Source organism: Megascapheus bottae, chromosome 12 (assembly GCF_031878675.1).
Source record: "Megascapheus bottae isolate mThoBot1 chromosome 12, mThoBot2.hap1, whole genome shotgun sequence".
Classification (NCBI taxonomy): Eukaryota; Metazoa; Chordata; class Mammalia; order Rodentia; family Geomyidae; genus Megascapheus; species Megascapheus bottae.
Window position 1 is genome coordinate 57246685 of NC_143520.1, and position 27336 is coordinate 57274020.

General features: G+C 41.2%; 1 protein-coding gene across 1 annotated transcript in view; it reads right to left on the bottom strand.

The window, feature by feature from the left end:
- Nucleotides 1-14986: 14986 nt before the first annotated feature.
- The window catches only part of Panx1 (pannexin 1), a 48118-nt gene continuing 35768 nt past the window's right edge, over nt 14987-27336 (bottom strand). The window contains exons 3-5 of the mRNA XM_090343036.1: nt 20015-20238; nt 17512-18170; nt 14987-16552 (exon numbers count right to left, since the gene is read on the bottom strand). Of these exons, the coding sequence (XP_090199162.1) occupies nt 16473-16552; nt 17512-18170; nt 20015-20238 (963 nt within the window). The 3' untranslated portion in view covers nt 14987-16472. The remainder of the gene's footprint in view (nt 16553-17511; nt 18171-20014; nt 20239-27336) is intronic.

The following is a 27336-nucleotide window of genomic DNA, read 5'->3' on the forward strand; positions in this document are numbered from 1 at the left end:
GAATGGCTGTATCACCTCTAGATTTTGGAGCTGGGTGGACAGCCCCCATCTCTTGACTAGACACCAGGATGCTGTGCAAACAATAGTCTCCCTCACCTGGCCAGATGGCTGTGACATTATTATTATTATTAATAATTATTAATTATTTTGCCAGTCCTAGGCTTAAACTCAAGGCCTGAGCACTGTCCTTGGACTTTCTCAAGGCTAGAGCTCCACCACTTGAGCCTCAGCACAACTTCCGGATTTTTTCTATGTATGTGGTACTGAGGAATTGAACCCGGTTCTTTGTGCATGCTAGGCAAGCACTCTACCACTAGGCCAAATGCCGAGCCCTGGCTGTGACATTATTTAGATTCAATTTCTTCATTTCATTTACATATAATGTGCTGACATTATGTGGAGTGCCTACTTCAGTTTCCAATGAAGTCCCATGACTTTACTGACAACAGGTGACAAAACCATGTTACCGTCCTATATCCATGGACAATATGGGCTAGAACTCAGGAAGCTAGTTTTGAGAATCCCTTCTTGTGTGTCTCACCCCCAAATTAAGGGAGTAGCTTTAGAAGGTTCCATAAATGTAGTGCATATTTTTACATATCTAGTACATAGTTACTCAAAAAAAATATTAGTTTTCTTTCTTCTCATTGTTCAGGGCTCTTGTGTGGAATGCTCTAGGAGAGAAAGTAGACTTCCAGAAGCAAAGATGATAGAATTTCAGTTGGTTGTCCTTCCTAAGCAAATGATCTAGGGGGTAAATTTCCAGATGGTAATGACTGTATTTCCTTTCCCTCTGTGTTTTCTTTTCTTTTGCCACTATTATTCTCAGGAGACTCCAGGAAGCTGCTATGTCCATCTTTCAAACCCCTAGCACTGGAAGTATTTGAAAAAAAAAAAACCAAACCTTTGTTGAATGAATGAATACAATCTCATCTTGTAACTGAAGTCCTAAAGACTCTTGCCTCCGGGGAGCTTCTGGTCTAGGAGGAAGCTGAGCACCTCGTGGCTTCTTGGGTAGGAACTGACAGACTTCCCTGGGAAAATGGCAGAAGTGGGTATTACCATGTTAACCAAAATAAGCCTGATACAGGAAGACAAGTATGGCACAGAATCTAGAAAAATAGCTACAAAAGGATGTAGAATTAGAAGGTATATAGTTCAGTGAGGAGATCCAGGGAAAAGGAAACGCAGGATAATGTGTTGGGGAGATATGATTTTTAAAATGTTATATGCTTAGACCCTATTATAGAGCTATAGTAACCAAAATAGCTTAGTACTGGCGCAAGAACAGGCCTGAGGACCAATGGAATGGAACTGAAGATCCAGAAATCATCCCACAGATGTATGAACCCATAGATGCATGGCCACCTAATCTTTGATAAGGGAGCCAAAAAATAGAATGAAAGGACAGCCTCTTCAACAAGTGGTGCTGGCAGAACTGGTTAAGCACCTGCAGACAACTAATGTTGGATCCTTCTATGTCACTCTGCACCAGGATTAACTCCAAATGGATCAAAGACCTCGAGGTAAAAGCAGATACACTGAAAACTTTACAAGAAGGAATAGGAGATACACTAGGTTACCTTGGCAGAAGTAGAAACTTTCTTACTAAAGACCCAGAAACACAACAAATCAAAGACAGTTTGGATAAGTGGGACTGCATTAAACTGCAGAGCTTCTGTATGGCAAAGGACATAGCTAGCAAGCTAAATAGAAAGCCCATGGAGTGGGAGAAGATCTTCACCAGCCACACAACAAAGGCCTCATATCTAAAATATATCAACAGCTCAAAAAATTGAATCACTCCAATACTAATCTCAAAAAAAACCAACCATCCCATTAAAAGATGGGCCAAAGACTTAAAGAGAATCTTCTCTGAAGAAGAAATAAAAATGCCTACAGACACATGAAGAAATGCTCAACATCTCTGGCCATAAAAGAAATGCAAATCAAAACAACTCTGAGATTCTACCTGGCCAGGATCAAGAAAACTAATAACAACAGATGCTGGTGGGGATGTGGCCAGGAGGGATCACTACTACACAGTTGGAGTGTAAACCCATTCAACCACTATGGAAAGTAGTCTGGTGGTTCCTCCAAAGACTAAACATAGAGCTCCCCTATGACCCAGCAATTCCACTACTTGACATTTACCCAACTGTACAGAAACAAGGACATACTAAATCCACTAGCACAATGATGTTCATTGTAGAACTATTTACCATAGCAAAGATATGGAACCAACCCAAATGCCCCTCAGTTGATGATTGGATCAACAAGATGTGGTATTTGTACACAATGGAATTCTATGCTGCTGTCAGAAAGAATGACATTGCCCCATTTGTAAGGAAATGGAAAGACTTAGAAAAAATCATATTAAGTGAAGTAAGCCAGACTCAAAGAAACACAGGCTTAATGGTTTCTCTCATTTGTCATAATAGTAGAAACCTTGGGCTCTCCTAGCAGAGGTTTACAATAGGACAAAACCTAGATACATAAGACTGTATAAGATGAAGCTAAATGAAAGGATCTCCAAAATATAGAAACAAGAGCCATATAATGTGTAACTGTCGTTCATACTGTACTATGTTATTTCTCATCTCTTTTGTTGTCCCTTGGTTATCTCATATTGTTACAGTATCTTACCTTCTTATCTGATATATTGTATATATGTTTATTTGTTTATTTGAATTAGGATAGGGAAGGGGGAAAATAAGATGAGGGGAGGGGTGGGGGAGGGAAAGGTGGTCAAAACATGAAAAGGGGTAGTAATGATTGTTAAGTAATGCACCTTCTATCTGGCGAATATAATGTAACTCTTGTATTAATTACAATAAAAATATAAAAACATTTATGTGCTTGTATGAAACTGGTACAATTAAACTCATTGTGTTGTATAATGAATATGCACTAAAATACATATTTTTAAAAGTAATAAAAGAAAAAGCTGGTTCAAATGATTCAAGTGGTAGACTGCTTGCCTATCAACCCAAAGCCCTTAGCTCAAATCTCAGAACCACCAGCAAGGGTGGAGGGAAGCTCACTATGCTCTAGAGAACAAAAATAATTTTAAAAAATAATATGAACAACAACAAAAGACTGGCCTGGAGCCACATAGATGATTTACAAGTAGGCAACAGTGGACTGCAGGCCCTGTAGCAGGCACATTGCAGCAGACAGAGCATTGAGTTGGGATACAACCTGGGGTCTTCTCTGGCTTCCTCTACCATCCTAGGCTCTAAAAGGAAGCGGGTACAAATAGCTGAATTCTAACCATTTACAAAACGATTTACAAAGAAGAAAAGGGTGTGGAGTGTGAATTTAGGAGCACGGGGAATTGCTGCTTAAGCTGTCTCTATCTTCATCAACAGGTCAGAATTGCTAGGAGTAGGGGGTGTAATCTCAGCATATGGGAGGAGAGGCCGGAGGATCATAAGTTCAAGAAAAGCCTGGGCTACAGAGAAAGAACCTGTTTCAAGAAACAAACCAGAAATATGCATAATTAGCAGTTAGGAAAAGAAATCCCATATTTACTAGCATCAGGGTAGTGACTTTGCACCCTTTGTGAGACTCTCAAAAGAAGCTTATATAGAACTGTATTTGCCAATAATTCCCAGTTTATATAGAATTATGTAAGATGTTATCATTGACATATAAGGTAAAGAGGACTACCACCTATAGCTCCTATCTCGCTATTTTTGCAGCTTTCTAGGTGTTTTTTTTTAAAATTAAAACCATTTTAAAACCTCCATAATTCTCCACATCTGGGTGATGTCTGGCATTTCTTCAGCAAGAACTCTATTGGGCTATATTACCCGGAGTTTCCCTTAGTTCTGATTATTCCTTTTAGTATTATCTGCCACTAAGTCTATCCTATTCCTTGACTATGGGTTGATTTCCATTTGGCTGGACTACAAAATCCCATTAACACCTATTGTGATGGCCCTGAATAAAATAAAATTTGACTTACCCTTTTTTAACAATTGTCATTGAATAATTTTTCTCTAGCCTAGTCTATTTAAGGCACTGAGACAAGATGCCTGAATATAAAAGCAGATAGTCCATTTGAGAATAAGGACAGGCAAATTACACTTCAGGAAGGCAGTGCATAGGGCATTTTGTGGTAAGTACTTACCGCTTTATTAAGTTTCAAGATAACAGACCGGCAAGATAAAAGATCAAATGTTCACTCAATTAATTCCATGAAGACACAGAAAACCATTCACCATCTAGGTGCCATCAGGTGAGAGTGGGTATTATAGCCACCTTCCAGCCACATGAGCCTTTTAAATATTCAGTAAATGAGATATACTGAAGGTTAAAAGAAATACATACTGAAGTTCAAAAAGTTCAAGATGGGTGCTAGTGGCTCATGCCTGTAATCCCAGCTACTCAGGAGGTTGGGGTCTGAAGATGGCAGTTGGAAGCCAGGCAGAAAAGTCTCTGGGAGACTCCAATCTCCAATCAACCATTCAAAACCTGGAAATGGAGCTGTGGCTCAACAGGTAGAATGCTAACCTTGAACAACAGAACATGGGGACAGTGCCTGGCCAGGCCCAGAGTTCAAGTCCGACAACCAACCAAAATTTTAAAAAGCTCAAAAAAGTGTAAAAAAATATTGTCCATATTATATCCTATTAAACAGACTGTCCAAATCATCTATAATTCCTTTTTGTCTGCTTCCTTGTGCATTAACCGTATTTATGGGCGACTTTTTTTTCTAAAATGAAACTTCCCACTCTCAAGAGGTGATATTATTTATAATACCACTTAGCAAGATGTTAAGAGCCTCGAGGGCCTCTGTACTTAATAATACTTCCTTTGTTAACAGGCAGATTTTATATTCATGAACTAATGAGCTGAATGTTACAATTTTTGTCTCTTTTCTCCTGAAATTACCATTAAAACATGTCCTCTTCAATTCCTGAAGGTTCCCTGGAAGCTTGGCGCTCTAGCAGACAATCTTTGCTTCTGGAGGTAATGCAATTTTCATTTCTGGGGATTTGGAAAGGAGTTTTGAGAACACTCCAGTTCCTCTTGTGTTTTCATTTCCTTGTCTGAGAAAAGACAGACCAAGACATTGAACAAGACTCTTAGAAAATGTGTTTCTATTTTCCTTCATTTATAGGCTTGCTCCTTCCTTCTCCTTCCCCTCTGGGACCTGCCTCATGCCCACTGTCCCTCAAAAGGACTGCATTTCCTTCCCTTTTCACTACATTTTCAAAGGGCTAGGGCAGAACCCTGTTTTGGAGGGGGAGAAGGCAGGAATTTTCTTGGTATATTTTCAATTCTACAGTTTATTCACTATAACTTGGTTTTGTATAGAGAGGCTCAGAGCTGGGGGCCAGGTCAGTGGTCTCCAAATCAAGCATGGTCGTCCTCTCCTGCCCATACCCCTGGCTGGGGATGGGAGAAGGCATGAGATCAGGCAGAGACTAAAGGTCTTCTCTGGTGCTCCCATTCTTACTGTAATAGCATCAGTACTTCACATCAGTAATGCACCCAAGTGCATTTCAATGGAATATGTCTGCTCAGGTATCAACTAGCATGAAAGGGAATAGGAGAAACCACCACCAAGAAAAGAGACACACTTAAATTCTCAATTCCTAAAATGGGATAAGGGATTAGCCATGTTGAAATGGAGTGCTATGGGTGATTGGCTTGGAGAGAATTCACTAAAAATATTGATATTCTGCTCTACACAAGGAATCCTCTAAATAAATTCTAAAATAATTGGGGTGCTGTGGGTAATTGGCCTGGGGAGAATTCACTGGGAATCTGATAATCTCCTCCACACATGGCATCCTCTAAACTAATTCTAAAGTAATCCTTCCCTGTCAGGGCATTTCACTAGATGCCAAGTACAGCAGAGAAAGGCACCAGTATTCCTCATGGGCCTTTCAGGCTAGTGGGAGGGAGAGACAATCACAGGAGAATCTCAATCCAGGCCAGGGGGAAGGAAAGGCTTGAAAACTTCTGAATAGGTGAAAGGAGAATGGAGTCAGCAAAGAGTGTATGAAAGACTGAAATGCTTTTAAGAAAAAAAAATGGCTGAACATGCACCAAGCCAAAAAAAAAAAAAGAGGAGTCGGGTGTGGTGGCTCACGCCTGTAATCCTAGCTACTCAGGAGGCTGAGGTCTGAGGATCAAGTTTCAAAGCCATCCTGGGCACAAAAGGATCCGAGACTCTTGTCTTCAATTAACCTCTAGAAAATGGGGAGTGGGGCTTGGCTCAAAGGTAGGGTGGTAGCCTTGAGCCAAAGAGCTCAGGGACAGTGCCCAGGCTGAGTTCAAGCCCCATGACCCACAATAAAAACAAAAAGAATGTGAGACTCTTATCTCCAATTAATCACTAGAAAATGGGAAATGGGGCTGTGGCTTCAGGGGTAGGGTGGTAGCTTTGAGCTGAAGAGCTCAAGGACAATGCCCAAGCCCAGAGTTCAAGTCCCATGACCCATAAAAAAGAAAGAAAGGAAGAAAGAAAGAAAGAAAGAAAGAAAGAAAGAAAGAAAGAAAGAACAAAAGAAAGAAAGGAAGAAAGAAGAAAGAAAAGATCCTGATCAGTGACACTGAAGAGGGCAGGACCACAGGTTTGCTCTTCATTCTAAAGTCCAGAGTCCTGAGGGATGAGGAAGTGGTGGTGGTGGGAGGGTCATGAGGAGAAGTTGTTGATAGGAAGGGTTGACACTCTCAGATTTGCATTCCACAAAGGCCAGTGGCAGAAATGAGGAAGATGGATTAGACTGGACTGTAAGAAGAATTCAGCAACCAGGGGTGGACAGAGGCCACAGGAGAGTGTTGGAGAGAACCAATCTCATAGACAACTGTGTGGTAGAGAAAACATAGAGTGGGCCCATAACTCCTCTGATATTTATGTCCCTTGAGTGAGGACAGGCCTGTGTTTTTGCTTCTAGCCAAAAGAATGTGGCAAGATGGGGGAATTTTACAGACCTAACATTTAGTTCCTAAGTTCAGTTGATTTTGTTGTTAATAAAAATGAATTCTGCCAGCTACTCAAAAGAGCTTTAAAGCAACAATGTCCCAGTTAAGCCTTGAGATGAGAACACAATCTGTTCATATCTTGACTGCAGTCTGTAAAATGAAGCAGAAGACCCAGAAAATGAATGCTGTCAGTAATTTGTTTTGGAGCAACAGAAAATGAACACAACATCCCAAGTTCCTGTGGGTGCTAAAGGAGCAGGAGACAGTGATAATTGAAACTACCATGTATGAAATACTTGCTATTTGCTGTACACATTGCACTCAGATCTTGCATGGCTCTCAACCACAATAGAAAATTGCATTAATTTATATTTTTCAAAGGTATTCTCTGTTAGTGTCTACTTCATTTTGATTTGACTCCTCCTTTGGGAAATCTGAGCTGCCCCAGGGACCTACTACTGAGCTTAGACCCACTCAGATAACTGCTGAGGTAAATTCTTCCTGAGTGCCTTTCCTGCATTCAACACCAGCTGATGCAGCCCTCTTCAGTGACCAATGTCAGGGCTAGTAGGATTTTCGTTGTGGGGATTCATTCTGCAACAGTGGGAAAAGCTCGGTGCTGAGTTCTAAGCCTTTCCTTGGAGGCCTAAGCCACTGGCAGGTCAGTATAGCCCAGGGAACCAACAACTGTGTGGTGATCACCCTTCCAGTTGCTTCCTTTATGTATTGGGGACCCAGCAATTGCGAGTGATGACTCTTGCTGTCTGCTCCCTTTGTTAGCTCGACAGAGTTTTGGGGATGCCTTTGGAAGCTCTAGTGTCAACTCTGTGCTCTTACATGAGAGGGGCCCCCAGCTAAAATTCTTCAGGATTCTCCTCTAGGCTGTCATTTGCATAACTGACTTCATAGGTTTATACACTTAGGTAATTAAATTTGGCTCCAATAGTCACTGATGGCCCCTTTATGGGACTATTATGGGACACTGAACCCTGATACATTTTACAGCAAGCACTTGTGGTAGTGAAGGTCACTTATGTACAGGCTTCCCCCACACCTCTGTCTGTCAGTCTCTCTCTCTTTGATGATCACTCACTCTTCCACCAAGTTTACTTGCCTTCACTCCTCTAGTTGTTCAAAGATGACTTCAGATGCTCATTACCAATTCTTTAAAAAAGGTTTTCTGCTCTTGTTATCAATGTTTAAGCATGAAGATTCTGTGAACTTCTGCTCCCTGTTGGCTAACTCTTAAGTTTTTCTTGTATTTTGTTTGGTATTGACTGTTTTTCTTCTCGTCACGTGGTTAACAATAAAGAACTGGGTTTAATAGGTGCCATCTTGGCAACATGGTAAATAGGAAATTTCCAAACTCTTGCAGGTGGAGTACCATTCCCTCAGGTTGGAATTCAGGATTGCCTGAATTCCTACAGGTAGGGGTGGGGATGTGGACAACAGGGTATTCTGGAGACTCTTTGAACTCAAGTTCCTGCTAACCCTGGCCTCTGACCATGACGCTGCTTAGACTGCAAGCAGCTCTGCTGGCATTTTGCACCATGCTTCATGTTCCTGAGTCCTCAGGTCATCATGGTACCCCTTTTCAGCTCTCCATTTGAGTTGATCTGGTTTGTTGAGATTTTTTTTTTTATGTTTTTCTTTTTTTTTTTTCTATCTTCACAGATCAGTTTCCCAACAGCATTGTGTAGTTGACAAAAAAATAGTCAATTATTGAAAGGTCAATTCGTAGGCTAATGTGTCTTGCTAACAAAGATGTTGAAACATATTCTCTTTCTGGCTAGCTAGTTCTTGACAATCTATAAAAAAAAAGATTTTATTTTCTGGCAAAAATACTTAAAGGTTTTTTTTTTCTAACTGATCCTGTGGTTCTAACACATTGGAAAAAATGATATTAACACTGAAATTTTAGAGAATTTATAGTTGATTTTCATTTTTTTTTTCTTAAAAAATCCTAAGTGTGCCTTAAAACTTTTTTGTTGGTCACAGGGCTTGAACTCTGGACTTGGGTCCTGCCTCTGAGCTTTTCAGCTCAAGGCTAGCACTCTACCATTGTGAGCCATAGCACTATTTCCAGTTTTCTGGTGGTAAACTGGAGATAAGTCACACAAACTTTCATGCATGGCTGGTTTTATTTTCTTTCTTTCTTTCTTTCTTTCTTTCTTTCTTTCTTTCTTTCTTTCTTTTTTTTTTTTTGCCAGTCCTGGGCTTGAACTCAGGGCCTGAAAACTATCCTTGGACTTTCTCAAGGCTAGAGCTCTACCACTTGAGCCTTAGCACTACTTCCAGCTTTTTCTTTTTTTCTATATATGTGGTACTGAGGAATCGAACCCAGGTCTTTGTGCATGCTAGGCAAGCACTCTACCACTTGGCCAGACTCCCAGCCCCATGCATGGCTGTTTTTGAACTGTGACCTCAGCCTCCTAAGTAGCTAGGATTACAGGTGTAAGCCACCAGCACCCAGTTAAAACTACATTTTATTTTTTTGTTGCTGGTTGTGGGGCTTGAACTCAGAGCTTAGGTGCTTCCTCTGAGACTGTTATACTCATGGCTAGCACTCTACCTCTTGAGTCACAGCACCACTTCTGCTTTTTGGGTGAATAATTGGACTAGGCCATATTCCCAGCCCTGATCATCTATATTATTAAGTTTGTCAAGTTTTTGATGTTTTCCAAGTCAGTAAACTATCCCAGACTGACAATGGTTTATTTCAATCTCCACAAGTGTCCTCAAGTACTATGTTCAGTTAAGTAGTTGCTATCTACAAACTCTCTCATCATGGTGCTGGCCTAGTGGTAGAGTGTTTGCCTAGCTTACATGAAGACCTGGGTTCACTTCCTCAATACAACATACATAGAAAAAGCCAGAAATGGTGCTGTGGCTCAAGGTGGTAGAGCTCTAGCCTTGAGAAAACCCAAGGACAGCACCCAGGCCCTGAATTTGAGCCCTGAGACTGGAAAAACAAAAATCAAAAACAAACAAAAAAACCTTCTTATCATGTCCACTGAGTTGTTATTGCAGATTTTACCCTCTGCAGCACTTAGCTAGACCCACAGAAAAATACTTTGACAAATATTTGTTGTTCTGTTCTTAGCAAGTTACAGGTAAGCTGTACTTAGTAAATTTCTATTGGTCTCCTTGTTGCTTTAATTGGAAATCAAAAGAGCTTTTGCGGCAAAGACTTCTTTAATCTGAAGATTGCATTTCAAAGCCAGCCCAGGCAGAAAAATCCCTCAGACTCTACTTCCCAATAAACCAGCAAAAGCCAAACTGGAAGCATGGCTCAAGAGACCGTGGCGCTGTAGCTCAAAGTGGTAGAGCACTAGCCTTGAGCAGATATGCTCAGGGACATTGTCCAGGCCTTGAGTTCAAACTCAGTGACTGACAAAAGTGATGCCAACTGGGACAAGCCAGCCCAGCAATGAGCAGAATCCCAGGACTAAGCCAGTCTTGACCATGAGAAATCATGGAGAGGAGTAAGAAGGGATGGTATCACATACTAAATGGAGCCATTCTGTGCTTGCCCTTTCAAAATTAATCAGAGCCAGGAGATCAAGAGAAATAGTTAATAAGCTTGCCCATACCTGTCTACTTTCTAACTGGACAGCAACTTCTTGCCTTTGTTACCTGCTATTTGGATTTATATTAAGTCTTAGTCTCAGGACAGTTAGCCATGGCAGTTTCCTGAGTTTCCCATATATACTCCTTTCATTCTATGTGATTGTGTCCCTATGGTTTTCTGGGATGGTACTTTCATTCTCTCCTTGAGAAAGGTAAGCAGAACACAATCCCTATCCTTTCTTCACAACTACCAGAGAGCTTGTGTTTCTGCTTCAGAAATCTGAGAGTCTAGGGGCCCTTATCAATTTCTACTTTACATATTGACTGCTAGATTTTAGCAAGTTCCATAGAATCTATTAAATTCTATGCATCCACCAGAGAGGAGCCTCAGGACATTTCAGGATTCATCTCTGGTTCCATCTCCCATGAAATGGCTCTCCTTCAGTTCTTTATTTAGGTAGACAACATAGGGAAGAATACAAGATTTCACCTTTTATAATCAGATGTAATGGTCTTGATTTTTGAGTTTTTCTCCCCCTCTTTAAGAGAGTCAAAATGACCAGAATGCAGTCTGGCCAAGTGAATTACAGGGAACCATGAATGACTTTTAGTAGTAATATACACCAAATATGCAGAGCTTTCAAAACTTTTTAGAGGATCATTTTCTAACACACTAACCTTTGATCTCATCTTTATATTTATGGAATAAAATCAAAGGTGTTAATTTTTATTGTTCTCAATGAATGCTGCAGAAGGAACATGCAGACTTTTCTTTAGAAGATTTTAGAGAGATTGAGTCATTAAAAAGAATTTAACTTATACAGAGCACCACTTTACTAAAAACCATCAAGTTGTAATTATGACACTTCTCAAGAAAGTTGTCAAAGAAGAGCTGATAGCTTCAGTCTCATAGTCTTATGTAGGTATGTTTTCCTTTTTGCAGAAATTACTTTAACACTGAGAATCCTACAAGGAATGTTTTTTCTGGAGGGTAGGGAAAGATGCACTTTAAGATATGACAAACTTACAACTTTCCAGAACTAGAAGAACAATTATGGATCACAAACTGCATGCTTGACAGTACCTTTTATTTTATTTTATTTTTTTAAATATATATAGCCAAATGAGACCTTGGAACACAATACATTTAATTTAAAGCAGGCAGGAAGATCAATCACAAATTATTATCTATTATATTCCATGGATAACACAATAACATCTCTATCAATCTTTGAGAGGTTTCTCTGTACTTGTGAAAAATAGGGCCAAAATGCCAACAATTACCCAAAAGGAGCCATTTCATCTCTAGGGTCTCAGATAAAAACCTCAGTTAGTGGTAATTGCACATTTCAAGTCACATCTCCTTTTAAGAGGTTTATTCTGGGCAATTACTCAGATCAAGACCTTTAAAATTTCAATTTCTGTAGTCACTGCAAGACAACATTGAACTTGTATTGAACTTGGAAAATGGTCATAACTCATTCCCTACTACAACACTAGGAATTACCAGCATTTACAATAGAAAACCATTCATTTACAGAAATATTTCCTTCTCAACCAAGAGGCTAAATGCTCCCCCACAGAGGATCATGTGCCTTTTAAAATCAATGTTGTCAACACACTAAGATTTATCCTAAGAAGTCATGTTTTTTGTTCAAGTATTTATAGAATGCTTGGTACACTGCAGTTGCTTTATAGAGCTGGCAATCCAGCAATAAATAAAAACACTTGTCCTTAAAGACCTATTTACTCTGGACTGACAGAAGCAGAATAAACCAAATGTAAGCATAAACTTTCATTTGATCTTTACAGGTGAACTAACTCCCACAGGAATAAAGTCACAGGGGCCCTTGACCCCTACCTCAGGTCGCAGGTAATATGAACAGATAATTGATATGTATTCAACATGCAAACCGATCCACTGAATGGGGAACTTTCTAGCTTGTTCACAGTACAACTACAAAATAGGATAACACTTTTTTTCTCCTGGCTGGCTTTGAACCAGGTTCCTCATATTTGTCTCCTGAGTAAGATAGGATAATAGGCTTGAGCCACTAGTGTATCTCTTCCCTTCACTTCAGAGAGCCTGACCAGTTAACACGTTTGAACTGGAAGAAAATAAGAATGTTAGCCGTGTGATCTGGAAAGGGCAGTCAGTGCTGGCAGCTGGGTCATCATTCTGCCCACTCTTCACTCCCTTCTTGATTTTCCTCAGTCTGACTCTAGAAAATGAAGTCATCCCTCAAACTACACACACGTTTTTTTAAGCAAACATACTGATGCTCTTAGGTTGTAGAGTTACTTTCTTTTTTTTTTTTTTTAATTTTTTTTTTTTTGCCAGTCCTGGGCTTGGGCTCAGGGCCTGAGCACTGTCCTTGGACTTTCTCAAGGCTAGAGCTCTACCACTTGAGCCTCAGCACCACTTCCGGCTTTTTTCTATGTATGTGGTACTGAGGAATCGAACCCGGGTCTTCATGCATGCTAGGCAAGCACTTTAACCACTAGGCCAAACTCCCGGCCCTGTAGAGTTACTTTCTCAAGGACGAGAGGCAGCTCTACTCTCTGGGTGGGATTCCATCTTCAGCCATTAGCCACTTAGATGGCAAAGACCTCTGCGGAACATTTCAAGTGGTATGTACTATCTACAGTCATACCGCTCCGAACGCAATCTCTTCTAAAATGTGTGTCCACATGAGGAGAGGGTCTGTAGCTTTAAAAAATACTGCTTACAATCTAATAGTCTTTCCAGTAATACCTCTGCCTGTCCCTTGGTAAAATTCCAGGTGTTCGGGAACCCCACTTTCAGACTGACCTGTGCCGATCCCCATGAACACAGACCCAACAGCAGCCTCAGTGGCTCACTGGGGGAACAGGAGCTGGCACGGGCCAGTGCACCAGGTCGTTTCACACTTGTATATGCCCTTTAAAAAGCAAGGAGTGTTTCTAAAAGTGCCCTCAGAAACTGGATCCTGAAAAAGAGTCCTCCAAATGAGCTAGGGAATGGAAGAGGTAGCTTTCTACACCAAGACACTGCCAGGCCCCCACACCAGGCTTCTGGAGCTCTTCTGTTCACCAGAGCTGTACATGGCTCATTCTGCCTTCCCCTCACGTGGAAAGACAGCCATGGTATGGGAGACCTGCTGTGCTCCAACTTCAAGAGGAGGTGCAGCTGAAGAATTTCAAGAGGAATACAACAATGTAAGCTCATAATAGTAGTAGTAGTAAAATAACTTTAAAAGGACCATCTGCCTTTAAGAAAATGGTATAGCTAATTCTAAATAAATAAATAAATAAAAAAGGATGAGAAAAGAAGTCATATAGCACCTCTAGTGTTTTGGTAGGCCCTCCTGGATCTGCCTATCACTGCTGCCTGATAGTAGACTCTAACATCCTCAGATACAGGATTTATCTATTCCTGTCTGCACACTAGTGCCTAGTGTGAATTCCCATCATCAGAATGGGAAAATGAAGAGAAACAGAGGCCAACTACACTGATTCTTAATGTAAGGATTGTAAGTAGTAGGGTTTACAGAGTGCCTGCTCTCCTAAAACATCCATTCTTACCAAAATACAAATTAGAAGCTAGAAGCTACTGGCTTATGCCTGTAATCCCACCTGCTCAGGGAGCTGACATCTGAGGATTGTAGTTCAAAGCTAACCTGGGCAGAAGTCTATGAGACTCTCTTCTCCTACTAACCACCAGAAAGCTGAGCGGTGGTTCAAAGTGATAGACTACTACCCATGAACAAAAAAAAGCTCAGAAACAGTGCCTAGGCTCTGAGTTCAAGCCCCATAACCACCACCACCAACAACAACAAAAATTAGGTACTTACAAAGATGACATTAAGAAAAAATCACACTCTAGAAAAGTATTTCAAAATTTAAATAAAAAGGCCAAGTACAGAATTAGACAGAATGTCCAGAAAATGACAAGAAATATATCAAATTCGGTTATTTGGGTTAACATCATTTCTAACACACAATTCAACTGGAATACATATCATGTAATAAGAGAATAATTTAAAACACTGGTTGCATTCAAGATATCGTTAACTTACATGTACATATAAAATCTGCTATTCTGTACCCTGAAGGGCAGACAATAGTTTCTAAAATCTTCTGGGAGTTTTTTTTTTGCCAGTGCTGGAGCTTGAACACAGGGCCTCATGCATTGCCAATGAGTTTTCTCAAGGCTAGCCCTCTATCACTTGAGCCACAGCACCATTTTCAGTTTTCTTTTCTGTATATGTAGTACCAAGGAATCAAACCCAGGGCTTCATGCATGTTAGGCAAGCACTCTACCACACTAGGCCATACTCCCAGCCCCTCTTCTGTTGCTTACTAGAAAGCAGCTGCATGAAACTTAATGATGGTTCCTAAAGTAAACTGTGAGGGTCATTTTTGTGACCAAAAATAAAATGCAAGGTTCCCAGATTATACAGTCTTTATGTAAAAAATGTAAACATATAATACATTTCCTTTTTTTTTTTTGGTACTGGTCATGGGTATTGAAGTCAGAGTCTGGGCACTGTCCTAAGTATTTTTATTCGAGGCTAGTGCTCTAACACTTGAGCTACGACTCCACTTCCAGATTTTTGATGATTAACTGAGGTAAGAGTCCCACAGACTTTCATTCCCAGGATGGCTTTGAACCACAATCCTCAGATTTCAGCAACTTGAATAGCTAGGATTATAAACATTAGCCATCAGCATATGGCTTCAAATACATTTTTAAAGACTGTGCTTCACTATACACAAAATTAACTGTTAAGCTAGTCTTGGATTGAACCAGACAACAAATGTCATTTAGGCACACACTAGGCAAAATGCTTCTGAAAATATTCCTGTGTTGTTGTTCATGTTTAAATAAAATCCTTCCTATGTTTAAGTAAAATCCTATTTCAAATGCTTTTGTAACACCCTGCCAATCTCTTTGGACGTGATTGAATTATCTTCTGTAATTCCAGCTGTCCCCACTGGGCAATTTTTGAGGATTCTTTCTTTAATTGACTGTGGAATGAACTGAACATCTTTTCAATTTTCTCATTAATGTGCTTTCAGTCAGAGCAGTGCCAGGACTGCTGCCTGCAGAGCAGAGGGTAACCATCAGCAGTTACAGGGCTGTAATTAGCGGCACCTGGCAAGTAATGGGAAGGGAAATTCAGGTGTGGCAGGCTAAAGTACCAATCTGACAGCCAATATAGGGCCCGCTAAGCACAAGTTGCCCCTGGGCCTGCCGATAGCCAGAGAATTCTTTTCTTATCCAGTGTTGAGTAAGAGTACACAAGAATTTACTATTAAATTATATTCTGATATGTTTATTACTTTATTTGTATGCATGCCAATACTGAGTTCACTCATGGCGTCCAGAGGCTGTCTGTTCGCTTTCTTACTCAAGGCTAGTACTCTAGACTTGAGTCACTTGAATCACATCTCCACTTCCAGAATTTTGCTGGTTAACTGGAAGTAGGAGTCTCATGGACTTTCCTTCCTGAGCTGTCTTCGAACCATGATCTTCAGATCTCAGCTAAGATCTTGAGTAGCTAAGATTACAGAGCATGTGCCACTGATGTCTAGTTATGATGTTTATTATTATTTTGTACAGCAAAACAAATCTTTTGCTTGTTTCAAGTAGCTCTAGGTCTTGTGCTGTTGGCAAAGAAAGTTATCTCTCCAAAGCTGTAAAAGGCCCTTTGCCTTTCTTACTAGTCCTTCCACGGCTCAGCCATGAGGACATACGCATATATGCTTGCGATAGTTTAATTATCTGTATGTTGCTTCTTGTTGGAAGTTCATACATCTTTCTTCTATAATATTTGTTGGCTGCTGTGTTCATGAGAGACTAAATATGTCTCCCAAACACCACTTTTTGCACGTAGCTGTGACCCTAACAGGGGTGCCTTAGCTAAGATGAGGCCTGTGTCACAGAAGTAAGACTTCCTCTTCAAAAAACAAAACCATTAGCAGGAAGAATTCAGAAGTCTCTGGCGAGCATTCTTCTCTTCATTATTTGCTTTAGTTTCATTGTGCAGGTCCAAATCTGTCAAAATTGAAAGCACACATATATCACATAGCTATAGTAGGAATTATTGGAATTATTCTCTCTGTGAAAAACATTCTTGTCAGGTTCCAGTGCCTCATGTCTATAATCCTAGCTACTTATGAGGCTGAGATCTGGAATCAGGTTCCAAAACTAGCCCAGACAGGCAAATCCTCCACACTGATCTCCAATTAATTAGCAAAAAGCCAGATGTGGAGGTATGGTTCAAGTGGTAGTGTGTCAGCCTTGAGCACAAAAGCCAAGCAACCCTGAGAGGTCTGGAGTTTAAGCCTCAGTACCAGAATACAAAACAACTTTTTTTTTTTTTTTTTTTTGCCAGTCTTGGGGCTTGAATTCAGGGCCTGAGCACCGTCTTTGGGCTTTTCTCAAGACTAGCACTCTGCCGCTTAAGCTACAGCATCACTTTGGCTTTTTCTGTGCATATGATACTGAGGAATCAAACCCAGGCCTTCGTGCACTCTACCACTGGGCCATTCTCTTAGCCACTTCTTTTTTTTCCCCATCATCATATTTTGCTTTGTGTTCTAATTTCAAAGCACAGAAATCAAGACAGCAATTAAATTGATGAATTCTCAGTCCCTTTTAAGAGAAAGTTAGAGACCTATCAACAAGGGAACTAGAGGTTACAGGGTCAAAAGCTCTACGACAAGACAAATGTAAGTAAGAAACACAACAAGGAAGAGTGTTGGGGCAAACGGGTGAGGATTAGCCAGAGAGACTAAGAAAAAAGAGACATAGTTTTCTGAGAAAGCACATAATTTTTTCTTCTTTGAGGGTAGCACCAATCCCTTTCCTCCCTCCCCTCAGTCTTGGGTTTCCCCTAGGACAGGACAATGATTAGCTAAAGGCGTAAATGATGATGATAGGCAATATTGACAAGGAAATGCAGCCAAGATGCTCTAGGAACTCTGTGGCTGGGCTTGGAGAGCTGACCCTACCTGTGAGCTCAGCCATTTGGTTCTGCTGCTCCTCTCCCTTGGTTTCTGCCAACTTGGGTATTTTGCCATCCATAATGTCCATCTTGATCATTCCAAGATTGGTCAGAAGTAGCATTGGATCAATCCCTTGACCATTGCTTTTAATATTCTCCAGTACCTTAAGACACTTATATGATTTGAGTTCACTGATATTTTCCTCCAAGAAGAGGTTGTAAAGGCTCAAGTCATTGTACCCTTCAGATTTGAAATGCAGAACATCAAAAGTGGGCAGGATTTCGTACACTTTGAGAACATCTGACTTCTGTCGAAAGGGAACTAACAGCGTGTAGATAACCACAGGAGCCAACAGAACATACACCATGAGGTTAATGAAGCTGAGCAGCTGGAAGATGCCGACTGCAATAAGTTTACACTGAAACCGATCAGGGACCGTGCTGTCGTTTCTCAGGATTCCCGATTTGATGTTGCACACAAACTCATCTGAAAGTGAGGACAGGCTAAAGTAATAGCTCAGGTACGCACTTGCTGACAATATGATTATGAGTGTCACCAGCCGGCAGCTAATGTACTTGAAGATTAAATTACTAGAGTTTTTCTTTGTCTTCAAGTATTGCTCTACAATTGGATACTTGAAGTGGCTTTCGGATATTTCCCACAGACTAAAAAGAAACAAAAATAATTTAAATTCTTCCTATGACAACCAATATTAGAGGCATGGGAACATAATAACATCAGACTAAAAAGTTTCAAATACCTTGCCAGGCACTGGTGGCTCAGAGCTGCAATCCTAGCTACTCAGAAAACTGACTATATGAGGATCACGGTTCAAAGCCAGCCTTGGCCAGAAAGTGTAAGAATATCTTATCTCCAATTAACCAGCAAAAAGTGAAGCTGTGATTCAAGGGGTAAACACTAGTCACGAGCAAAAAAATCTCAGGAACAGCAACTAGCTCTGAGTTCAAGCCCCAGGATCAGCAGACACATACAGAATCCTTTTTTTTTTTTTTTTGCCAGTACTGGGACTTGAACTCAGGGCCTGGTCTCTATTCTAGGGTCTTTGCAAGGCTAGAGCTCTACCATTTGAGCCACACCACCATTTGTGGCTTTTTCTATGTATGTGGTAATAAGGAATGTATGCTAGGCAAGCACTCTACCACTAGGCCAGACTCCCGGCCCCGCCCCCCACAAAAATTCTCTAACAACCACAATACTTAAAACTTTACATTAGAGTACTGGAAATAAAATGAGATTTTAAAAAAGACAGAGATAAAGGACAGCAATAATAAAATACTTTTCCTCAGTACTTAAAAGAACGTCTAATTAAATGAGTCTTTAGAAATTCTCAGAAAAATGCCTAGCAACCTGATGGAAAATGTTAAATAAGTTTACCAGATTCTGAATAGGAAATATTGCTTTAAAAAAAAAAAAAAAACCTACTTGGGGCTGGGAATTTGGCCTAGTGGTAGAGTGCTTGCCTAGCATGCACGAAGACCTGGGTTTGATTCCTCAGTACCATATACATAGAAAAAAGCCAGAAGTGGTGCTGAGGCTCAAGTGGTAGAGTTCTAGCCTTAAGAAAGTCCAAGGACAGTGCTTAGGTCCTGAGCTCAAGCCCAGGACTGGCAAAAAACAAACAACAACAAAAAAAACCTTACCATTTTCTGCTAAAGTATCTAGAATAAGGTAAGGAAATTTTTACCCACATAGATTATATACATATGGTTCTACAGGGGTCACTGGTGAAAAGGTGCAAAGCTCTGAGAGCAGGCTGGCATGGCGCTGGTCCCACTGTCTCTCTTAGAGCTACAAGACAGTATTTTTAATCTGGAAAAGAGGAGGGATGCTAGAGGTTCATGCCTGTTATCCTAGCTACTCAGGAGGCTAAGATCTAAGGATCATAGTTCAAAACTAGCTTGAACAGGAAAATCGGTGAGACTCTTATCTCTAATTAACTACTAAAAAGCTGGAAGCAGAGCTGTGGCTTAAATGGTCGAGCACTAGCTTTGAGCATGAAAGCTCAGGGCCCTGAGTTCAAGCCCTAGGACCAGCACCTAAAAAAAAAAAAAAGAGGCACAAGCAAATAAATAATACTTAGCTAATAAGTTCTCTTGCCAGCCTAGAGCAGACATACAAATGCACGTCAACACCTATGCACACCTGTACTATCAATAATATTGGCAGTAAGAAGAGCCAGCCAAGGAAGAATGTGAAAAGGACAAGGCACTCCTACACATGCCCCGCCTTTCCCAACCTCTCTAAGCTTGATGGTTCCAAAATGCTGTTTTTCCACAAAAGCAATCTATAGTACCTTGACTTTACCACTATGAAGTCTATACGTGTGGGATGAGATTTGGGGGACACTGCTCCTACAAACTGTGACTAGTTGGAGGACACCCCATCTTCCATTGCTTGGAAATAGTGTTTTGGCTAGATGAATAAAAGAAAGGCCAGAGAACTTGTAGTATAAAGCTTCTGGGGGGGCGGGGGGGAGGGATGCTGTTACCTTTGTCCTAGAGTCTCCTTACCCCCAGAAGTGGGGCAGGCACCATCTCTCAGGTCGAGGTCACATGCACTCTTGGCAGCCTTAATTGCACGGTTATACACTTTGTCAAGTTCTTCCATGATAAACTTCAAGTCTGAGCACAGGTGAGGAGCAGCTGTGAAACGCCAGAACAGCACAGGCAGGTACAGGAGGATTGCAAATAATAATAGGATGTAGGGGAAAAACTGAAAAGCAAGACAGCAAATCATGGATTAATACATCTTCTCATTACTGTAACCTAACCCTGCTAAATGCTGTCCTCATTTCTTCTCATTTTGAGACAAATCCTTTCAACCCACATTCTCGGAAGAAACTGTTCACCTGCATGGTAACTACTACTTTAGGCGAAGGTAGTGCTTAACCAGGTACCTACCTTTTAGAATTTGATAGCTGTTAATCTGAAGTAACTGGGAATTATATATTGGTATATGGCATTTTTTTTTCCCCTCAAGGCTAGCACTTTACCACTAGAGCCACTGGCTTTTTCTATTTATGTGGTACTGAAGAATCGAACCCAGGGCTTCATGCATGCTAGGCAAGAACTCTCCCACTAAGCCACATTCCCTGTTCAGATATTTCCTTTCTGATCATGGGAGGATAAGAAAACAAAATCAGCTCCTGTGTCTTGTAGTACAGTATCTGAACAAAATGGGTGAATCTCACAATGGCCATTGCTAGTTGTTTTTTTTTTTTTTTTTTTTTTTTTTTTTGCCAGTCCTGGAGCTTAACTCAGGGCCTGAGCACTGTCCTTTGGTTTTTCTCCAGGCTTCAGCTCTACCACTTGAGCCACAGCACCATTTCTGGCTTTTTCTATGTATGTGGTACCGAGGAATCGAACCTCGGTCTTCATGCATCCAAGGCATTTAATCACTCTACTACCAGGCCAAACTCGTGGTTCCCTTTGATAGTTTTTTTAATTTGCTTAATCACTTTGTGTGTGGGGAGAATATTTAGGCTGTTTATACAGTGGTACCAGGGCTTGAAACAGAGCCCCTTTACTCTTAACCTTCTTGCTTTACCACTTGAGTCATACCTTAGTATTTTGCTGGTTAACCAGAAATGGAGCTTCTTGGACTGTTATGCATGGACTAACTTCCAATCTTATCCTGTAGCTCTCTGCCTCTTGAGTAGCTAGGATTACAAGCATAAGCTACTGGTACCTGGCTACCTACTATGTTTTTAAGAGGCAATTCTGGCTTTGAAGCTGTTTTTTATTCCTCTTTGAAATCTGAGAAAAATGCCAAAAAAAAAAAAAGTGAATAACTTTGCCTTCAGTGATTCAGTAATTATCCCAATAAAACAGCTGACATACAGTTATAATATATAGAATGTGGAAGGAACCTTAGTACTGGATCAGACCTGGAGGACAGTCCAAAATTCTCCTTCTCTATAGTCAGACACTATGAAGTCCAAAGAATCCAAGAACTACAGGGAAAAAAACAATAGGAGGATACCGGGTCTGATAGACTCCAAGGACAAGGACAAGGTCATCAAGGACCATGTGGAAACTCATTCACTGAGTGTTTAGCAGAGGCTTAGACAAACCATCACCAGCCAGCACTGAGCCTGCTCTAAGCTCAACCAAGGCAAAGGTCACCTGTGGTCCTCGTGGTGTCCCTAGCCAGGCTGGTGTGGATGGCCCCATTATGCAAAGGGATACTTTGTAGAGTGGTTTCTGGTCCTAGGTTAAAAAACTGCCAAGGGACAGAGTCAGAATATGACCCTTGAACTCTTTGACCCAAGAGCCATGCCTGGTCTGTGGCTCTACAGCACATTCCTTCTCTGAAAACGTCTCTCTCATCTTATTTGGATTTCCCTGTCCCTACAGTTTCTCGTAGTGGTAACTGGACAAGGTCCCCAGGCATCTCTGGAAAAGGGCAGTGGCGGTCACACCAGGGCTGGCCTGCGACTGCCAATGTACAGAGAAGCTACAGAGACCCTACAGAATGGTCTATGACCTCCTCACCCACTTTACTGCACTGGGAACATCTTATAGGAACAAGCAAGAGCTGACATTGGAACATTCTTGTGAACTAATTTGGATGTCAACAGTTTTGTTTTTTTTTTTTTAACTGTTGTCTTCTTTCTGTTCTAAGACCCAGTTGTGGCTGAGATGAGTTGTTAGTTATTTTGGAGATGGAATTCAGTGAACTTTTGTGCCCAGGCTGGCCTCAAACTATGATCCTATGGGATTATAGGCATGAAGCACCAGTGTCACAGTGAAAAGAATGCTGTGTGGGCTTCTTCCTACACCAAATGATCCAGGAAGTATTTTCATCCGGTAAACAATATTTCAAGTTATCTTGGGTATCTTATAATTCCCATGTAATGTTGTCTACTATTATTCTTTAAGAATTTAATTGTTGTTATTAAGTAGTTGTATAAAGGGATTACAATTCCATAAATCAGCTTATGAGTACAATACTACATCCTTTGTTCCTATTTTTCATGTTAAAATTTATTTAAAAGTAAATGAAAAATAAAGTTCTATTTTCTAACCCTCATTGTCAGACCTCCTGATAACACTGTGAGCCCATGTTAGGAATCTACTCCATTAGAGAGACAAGTGAGTTAGGTACGGTGGCTCACGCCTCTAATCCTAGCTATTCAGGATGAGATGTGAGGATCAGGGTTTGAAGACAGCCAGGGCAGAAAGGTCCCCGTGAGACTATTATCTCCCATTAACCATTCAAAACTCAAAGTGGTACTGCGGTCAAGTGGTAGAGCACTAGCCTTGAGCACAATGAGGCTTAGAGTTCAAGCCCCATGATCAACAAAAAAGAGGAGAGAGAAAGAGAGTGAGAGAGAAGTGGCCCCAACATTCTGCTTTCTCACAGCTTCACCTTGGGGTTCTAGCCTGAGATGGTCTCTCAGCATTAAATTAACATGCCAAGAGCTGACCTACAGCAACACACCCAGAACTCTGCTACTAGCTGGCTGTGGGATGTGTATTCATGGTTAGCAGGCTGTTGGAAGAAGCAGTGTTCATTCGGTCCTTGCCCAGTTTGACAGCTATTATTGTAAAAATTGCTTGACAGCTTGTACTGTGCTTTTACAAAGATTCAGGAATTTTTTCTGGAAACCATGGGAGTGAAATTATTTCTAACTTGGGCTTGTGAAACATTTTTATAAGTCACTTTTGTTTCAATGCTGTTTGAATAATAGCATTTCACCTCAGACTGTTCTCCTAAGTCAAAAACTGTTCACATGCCCAAGTGGTACAATAATTAACACCGAGGAACAATTCAACACAGCTCATTGTAATTAGGAAAATGAATGTTTAAAAGTATTACATACTAATATTTGCTCTTTTCCTAAAATAGCCTTGTACTCTGATCACCTCTGCAGGAATGTAGCTGAAAATACAACTTCCTGGTTTTCCTAGGAGTTAAAACTTTCTTTATCGCCCCCATCAAAACCAAAGAGGCCATTTTTAGTGTGTCTTTAACAAGGTAGCAAAGCCAACTCAACTGAAATAAGAATTCAAACATATTAAATTATAGTCTTTAAAATCCTTTTGTCTAAATAAAGAACTTGGGGAAAAAAATGTGCTGCGCTTTGAAAGGGCATGTGCTGAACCAGAAACTTACTTATAAGCTTTGCCTGCATCATGTGGATGGGGAGTACTAACCATCTCTCAAAGCCCTGCTTGCAGTCTCCTCTGAAGGTCTCAATTAGCACTGGCTTCCTGGAGACAGTGAGGTTCTTCACGGAGTGGCGTGAAGTACCTCTTCCAATGACATCTGCAGTCTATTGGATTTAAATTTTCACTTTGGGAAGCTGAACCAAGAGGATCACAAGTTCAAAGCCAGCATGATCTATACCGGCAAGACCTTGTCTGAAAAACAAACAAATGTAGTCTAAAAAACAAACAAATGTGGGCAAAAGGAAGTCATTGTTGATGAGAATGTAAACTCGTTCAATCACTCTGGAAAGCAGTGTAGAAGTTCCTCAAAAAATGAAACAGAACTGCCTTGGGATCCAGCAATTCTACTCCTGGACATTTATTGAGGAATACAAACCAGGATAGACTAAAACAACCAGCACAACCATGTTTATCATAGCACCATCTCTCATAGTCAAGGTATGGTATCAGCCAGATGCACCTCGATGGATGAATAGAGCAAGAAAATCTGGTATACACATACAAAGGAATTTTACTCATTCTTTAGAAAGAATGACAGTGTATTCATTTGCAAGGAAATGGAAGGACCTAAAAATGCTAATGAAGTCAGGCCCAGAGAAAAACAGGTTGCATGTTTTTCGTATGTGGAAGCTAGAATTTGTTAAGAATACGTAAGTAGCCAGGCGCAGTGGCTCATGCCTATAATCCTAGCTACTCAGGAGACTGAGATCTGAGGATCTTGGTTCAAAGCCAGCACAGGCATTAAAGACTGTGAGACTCTTATCTCCAATTAATCATTAGAAAATGGGATGTGGGGCTATGGCTCTAAGGGTAGGACAGTGGCCTTGAGCTGAAGAGCTTAGGAACAACACCCAGGCCCAGGGGTAGGGCAGTAGCCTTGAGCTGAAGAGCTCAGGAGCAGCACCTAGGCCCAGAGTTCAAGCCCCATGACCTACAAACAACAACAGCAACAAAAAAAACGGTAAGTAAATACGTTAGGTGGTATGCAAGAATATACAAACATATTAACTGAAATATGGTAGCTTCATGGGAGCACACACTGTGTAATACCTAGGAAAGGCAACATCAAGGGTCAACAAAATAAGCACTAGGAAAAGAGTACTTAAAAGGGAGGGTGGAGTCAAAGAGAGGTAGGTAGGAAGGAACAAAAGAAAAGGGGGAGAATTCAGTCAAAAACTCAACCTATATCCTATAAAATTAAGAAAAGTGTGAGAAGGGGTGGATGAAGAGGAGTAGGAGAGAATGTTGAAAGGGATGACATTGATTATGGTCAAGTCACACATACAAAGACTGAACAACTCTTCCATGAAAGGCCACATACCTCACAGGATGAAATGCCGGTGGACACATCTATTCAAAAGCATCTTCTGGGCATTTGCTTCATGCAGACACGAGGTTCCTGCACTTTATGAAATGAAAACCCACTGGTAGAGAGCATGATCACCACGCATAGGGAACACACAGGACAGGAGGTGATTTGGGAGAGCCACTGCAACAGCGCCTGGAAGTGACAGAGCTGAGCAAGTGCTGAAGGGGAGGCAGGACCAAAAGCTGCAGAGAAAAGGGACACACACTTCAGATGGAAAAGGAGAAGCTCTGGGTGTAATGCCAAGTTTCTAGCTCACACAAGGGTATAGATGTTTGTACCATTAGCTGAAGTAAGTACACCTAAAAAGGACCAGACTCAGCTCAGAGCAGAGACCTAAGATAAGAACCTATGAACATCAATCACACTCAAGAACATGAAGAAATGCTGTAGACAACCAGAAGTAAGTGAAGAGAGAGTTTGGCTGGCCTTATGATTCATTATTTGGAAGCATATACATTGTTGAACTTAAGGGTACAGCTGAAATTATCCAAGTAGAATGTGAAGAGACAAGAGACACAAGAACCAGAGCTTGTGGCCCTACAACATTTAAGAGTCAAGCAGAAAGCAAACCTTGGAAGATTTATGAAGGAAGGGTCAGTAAGTGGAAGGTAGATAAAACCAAAACCATACTGTTTTAGGGGAGTGAAATAAGAAGAACAATGCTGTCTAGTCTGGTTGTATGCTCTTCAAATATGAAACCACATAAAGACAATTCTAGAGAAGGCAGGGCAAGACGGTGGATTTGGTTTGTTCCCTGTTTTGATTCACAAATGAGAATCAGGAAACAATGAGCCAGCTATATTTTGAAGGAAGAAAAAGAGGGAGGGCATTAGAAATCATAGGTGACAGGACAGCTGAAGAACACAGAGAAAATAGAAAAGAGAAAGAGAAGAGCAGAAAACATTATCAAGTTCTATTGTTGGCTTCCCAGAGGGAGGAGGGCTAAAGTACAATCACAGATGGCTGTTGTGATAGACTGGTACTTTTCCTACAGGATAAGTCCACATCTCCCCTAAGCCTTAACTTCAGGGCAGGGTTCTGGCGAGATAATAACTTTTCTAGTGTGAAAGGCTAACTTTGGTAAAGAAAGACACTCCTGGGGCTGGGAGTTTGGCCTAGGTATAGGGTGTTTTCTTAGCATGCATGAAGACCTGGGTTTGATTCCTTGGTACCACACACAGAGAAAAAGCTGGAAGTGGTGCTGTGGCTCAAGTGATAGAGCTCTAGCCTTGAGAAAGTCCAAAGACAGTGCTCAGACCCCAAGTTCAATCCCCAGGACTAGCAAAAGAAAAGAAAAGAAAAGAAAAGAAAAGATACTCTCCATTCCTTACCTTGGACATCTAAAGTAGAGCATCATCTTGAAAGCCTATTATTGGAGGTAAGGTACTCTGAGGGCTTGAAAACAAGGAGTAATCACAGTTTGGAGAATCCTGAAATGCCCAGCCATAGTGTTTGAGTAGAAGATGGCCGTAAGGGGTGGGCTTGGACCTGATTTGGACCCATAAGACCTTTAAACAACAGGAGCTCAGAAGAGTGATCTGGTTATGTCTCCCTGGCCAGGAGGGGGCCCATTGGTGGAAACAAAGCACTGAGCCTCTGGCTTAACATCCAAGACCTGTCTCCTAGCTCCATGTGTTGGTAGTCAGGTGGGTGTGAGAGCCCCAAGCCCAGACCACCTCTAGGAGCTATATCCTAATGTGTGTAAGGACTGAGAAACATGAGCACTGGGCTTCCTAATCCTATGATTTGCACAGCCTCTCCTTCCCCTGAGAGGGAGATGAACTTCCAGATGAGATCTCAAAATTCTGAGGTCTGCTTCAGGAAATTGCACCGCAGTGTGAGAGATGCTAGATAGGACCATGGGCCAGAGCTAAAAATCCTCTCAATTATGTGAGCTCCACGGCTTTGTCTCTGCATGGGGAAATCTGCTGGCTAGAGTCTAAAAGAACAGAGAACAGCGGGCAGAGCTCTCTGGTCTCACAGATCTGCCTGTGCAAGCACAGAACTTGGTGCCCTGTTTATCCATGTATTCCAGATATACTGCTAGACTAGAACACTTGCTGCTCCCGAGGACACAAACTGAAAGGCATGCAATAAATCAAGTGGGAGCCTGCCTAACCCACAGTCACCGGCAGGGGTCCCAGGACACAACAGGACCCTTCCATGATAAAAGGAACCCAACAGTGGAGATTCTAGCTGGCTCTCCTCAATCTGAACAGTGGCCATGGACAATGAAAAAGGAGAAGAGGTGAAAACTAAAGTCAGAGA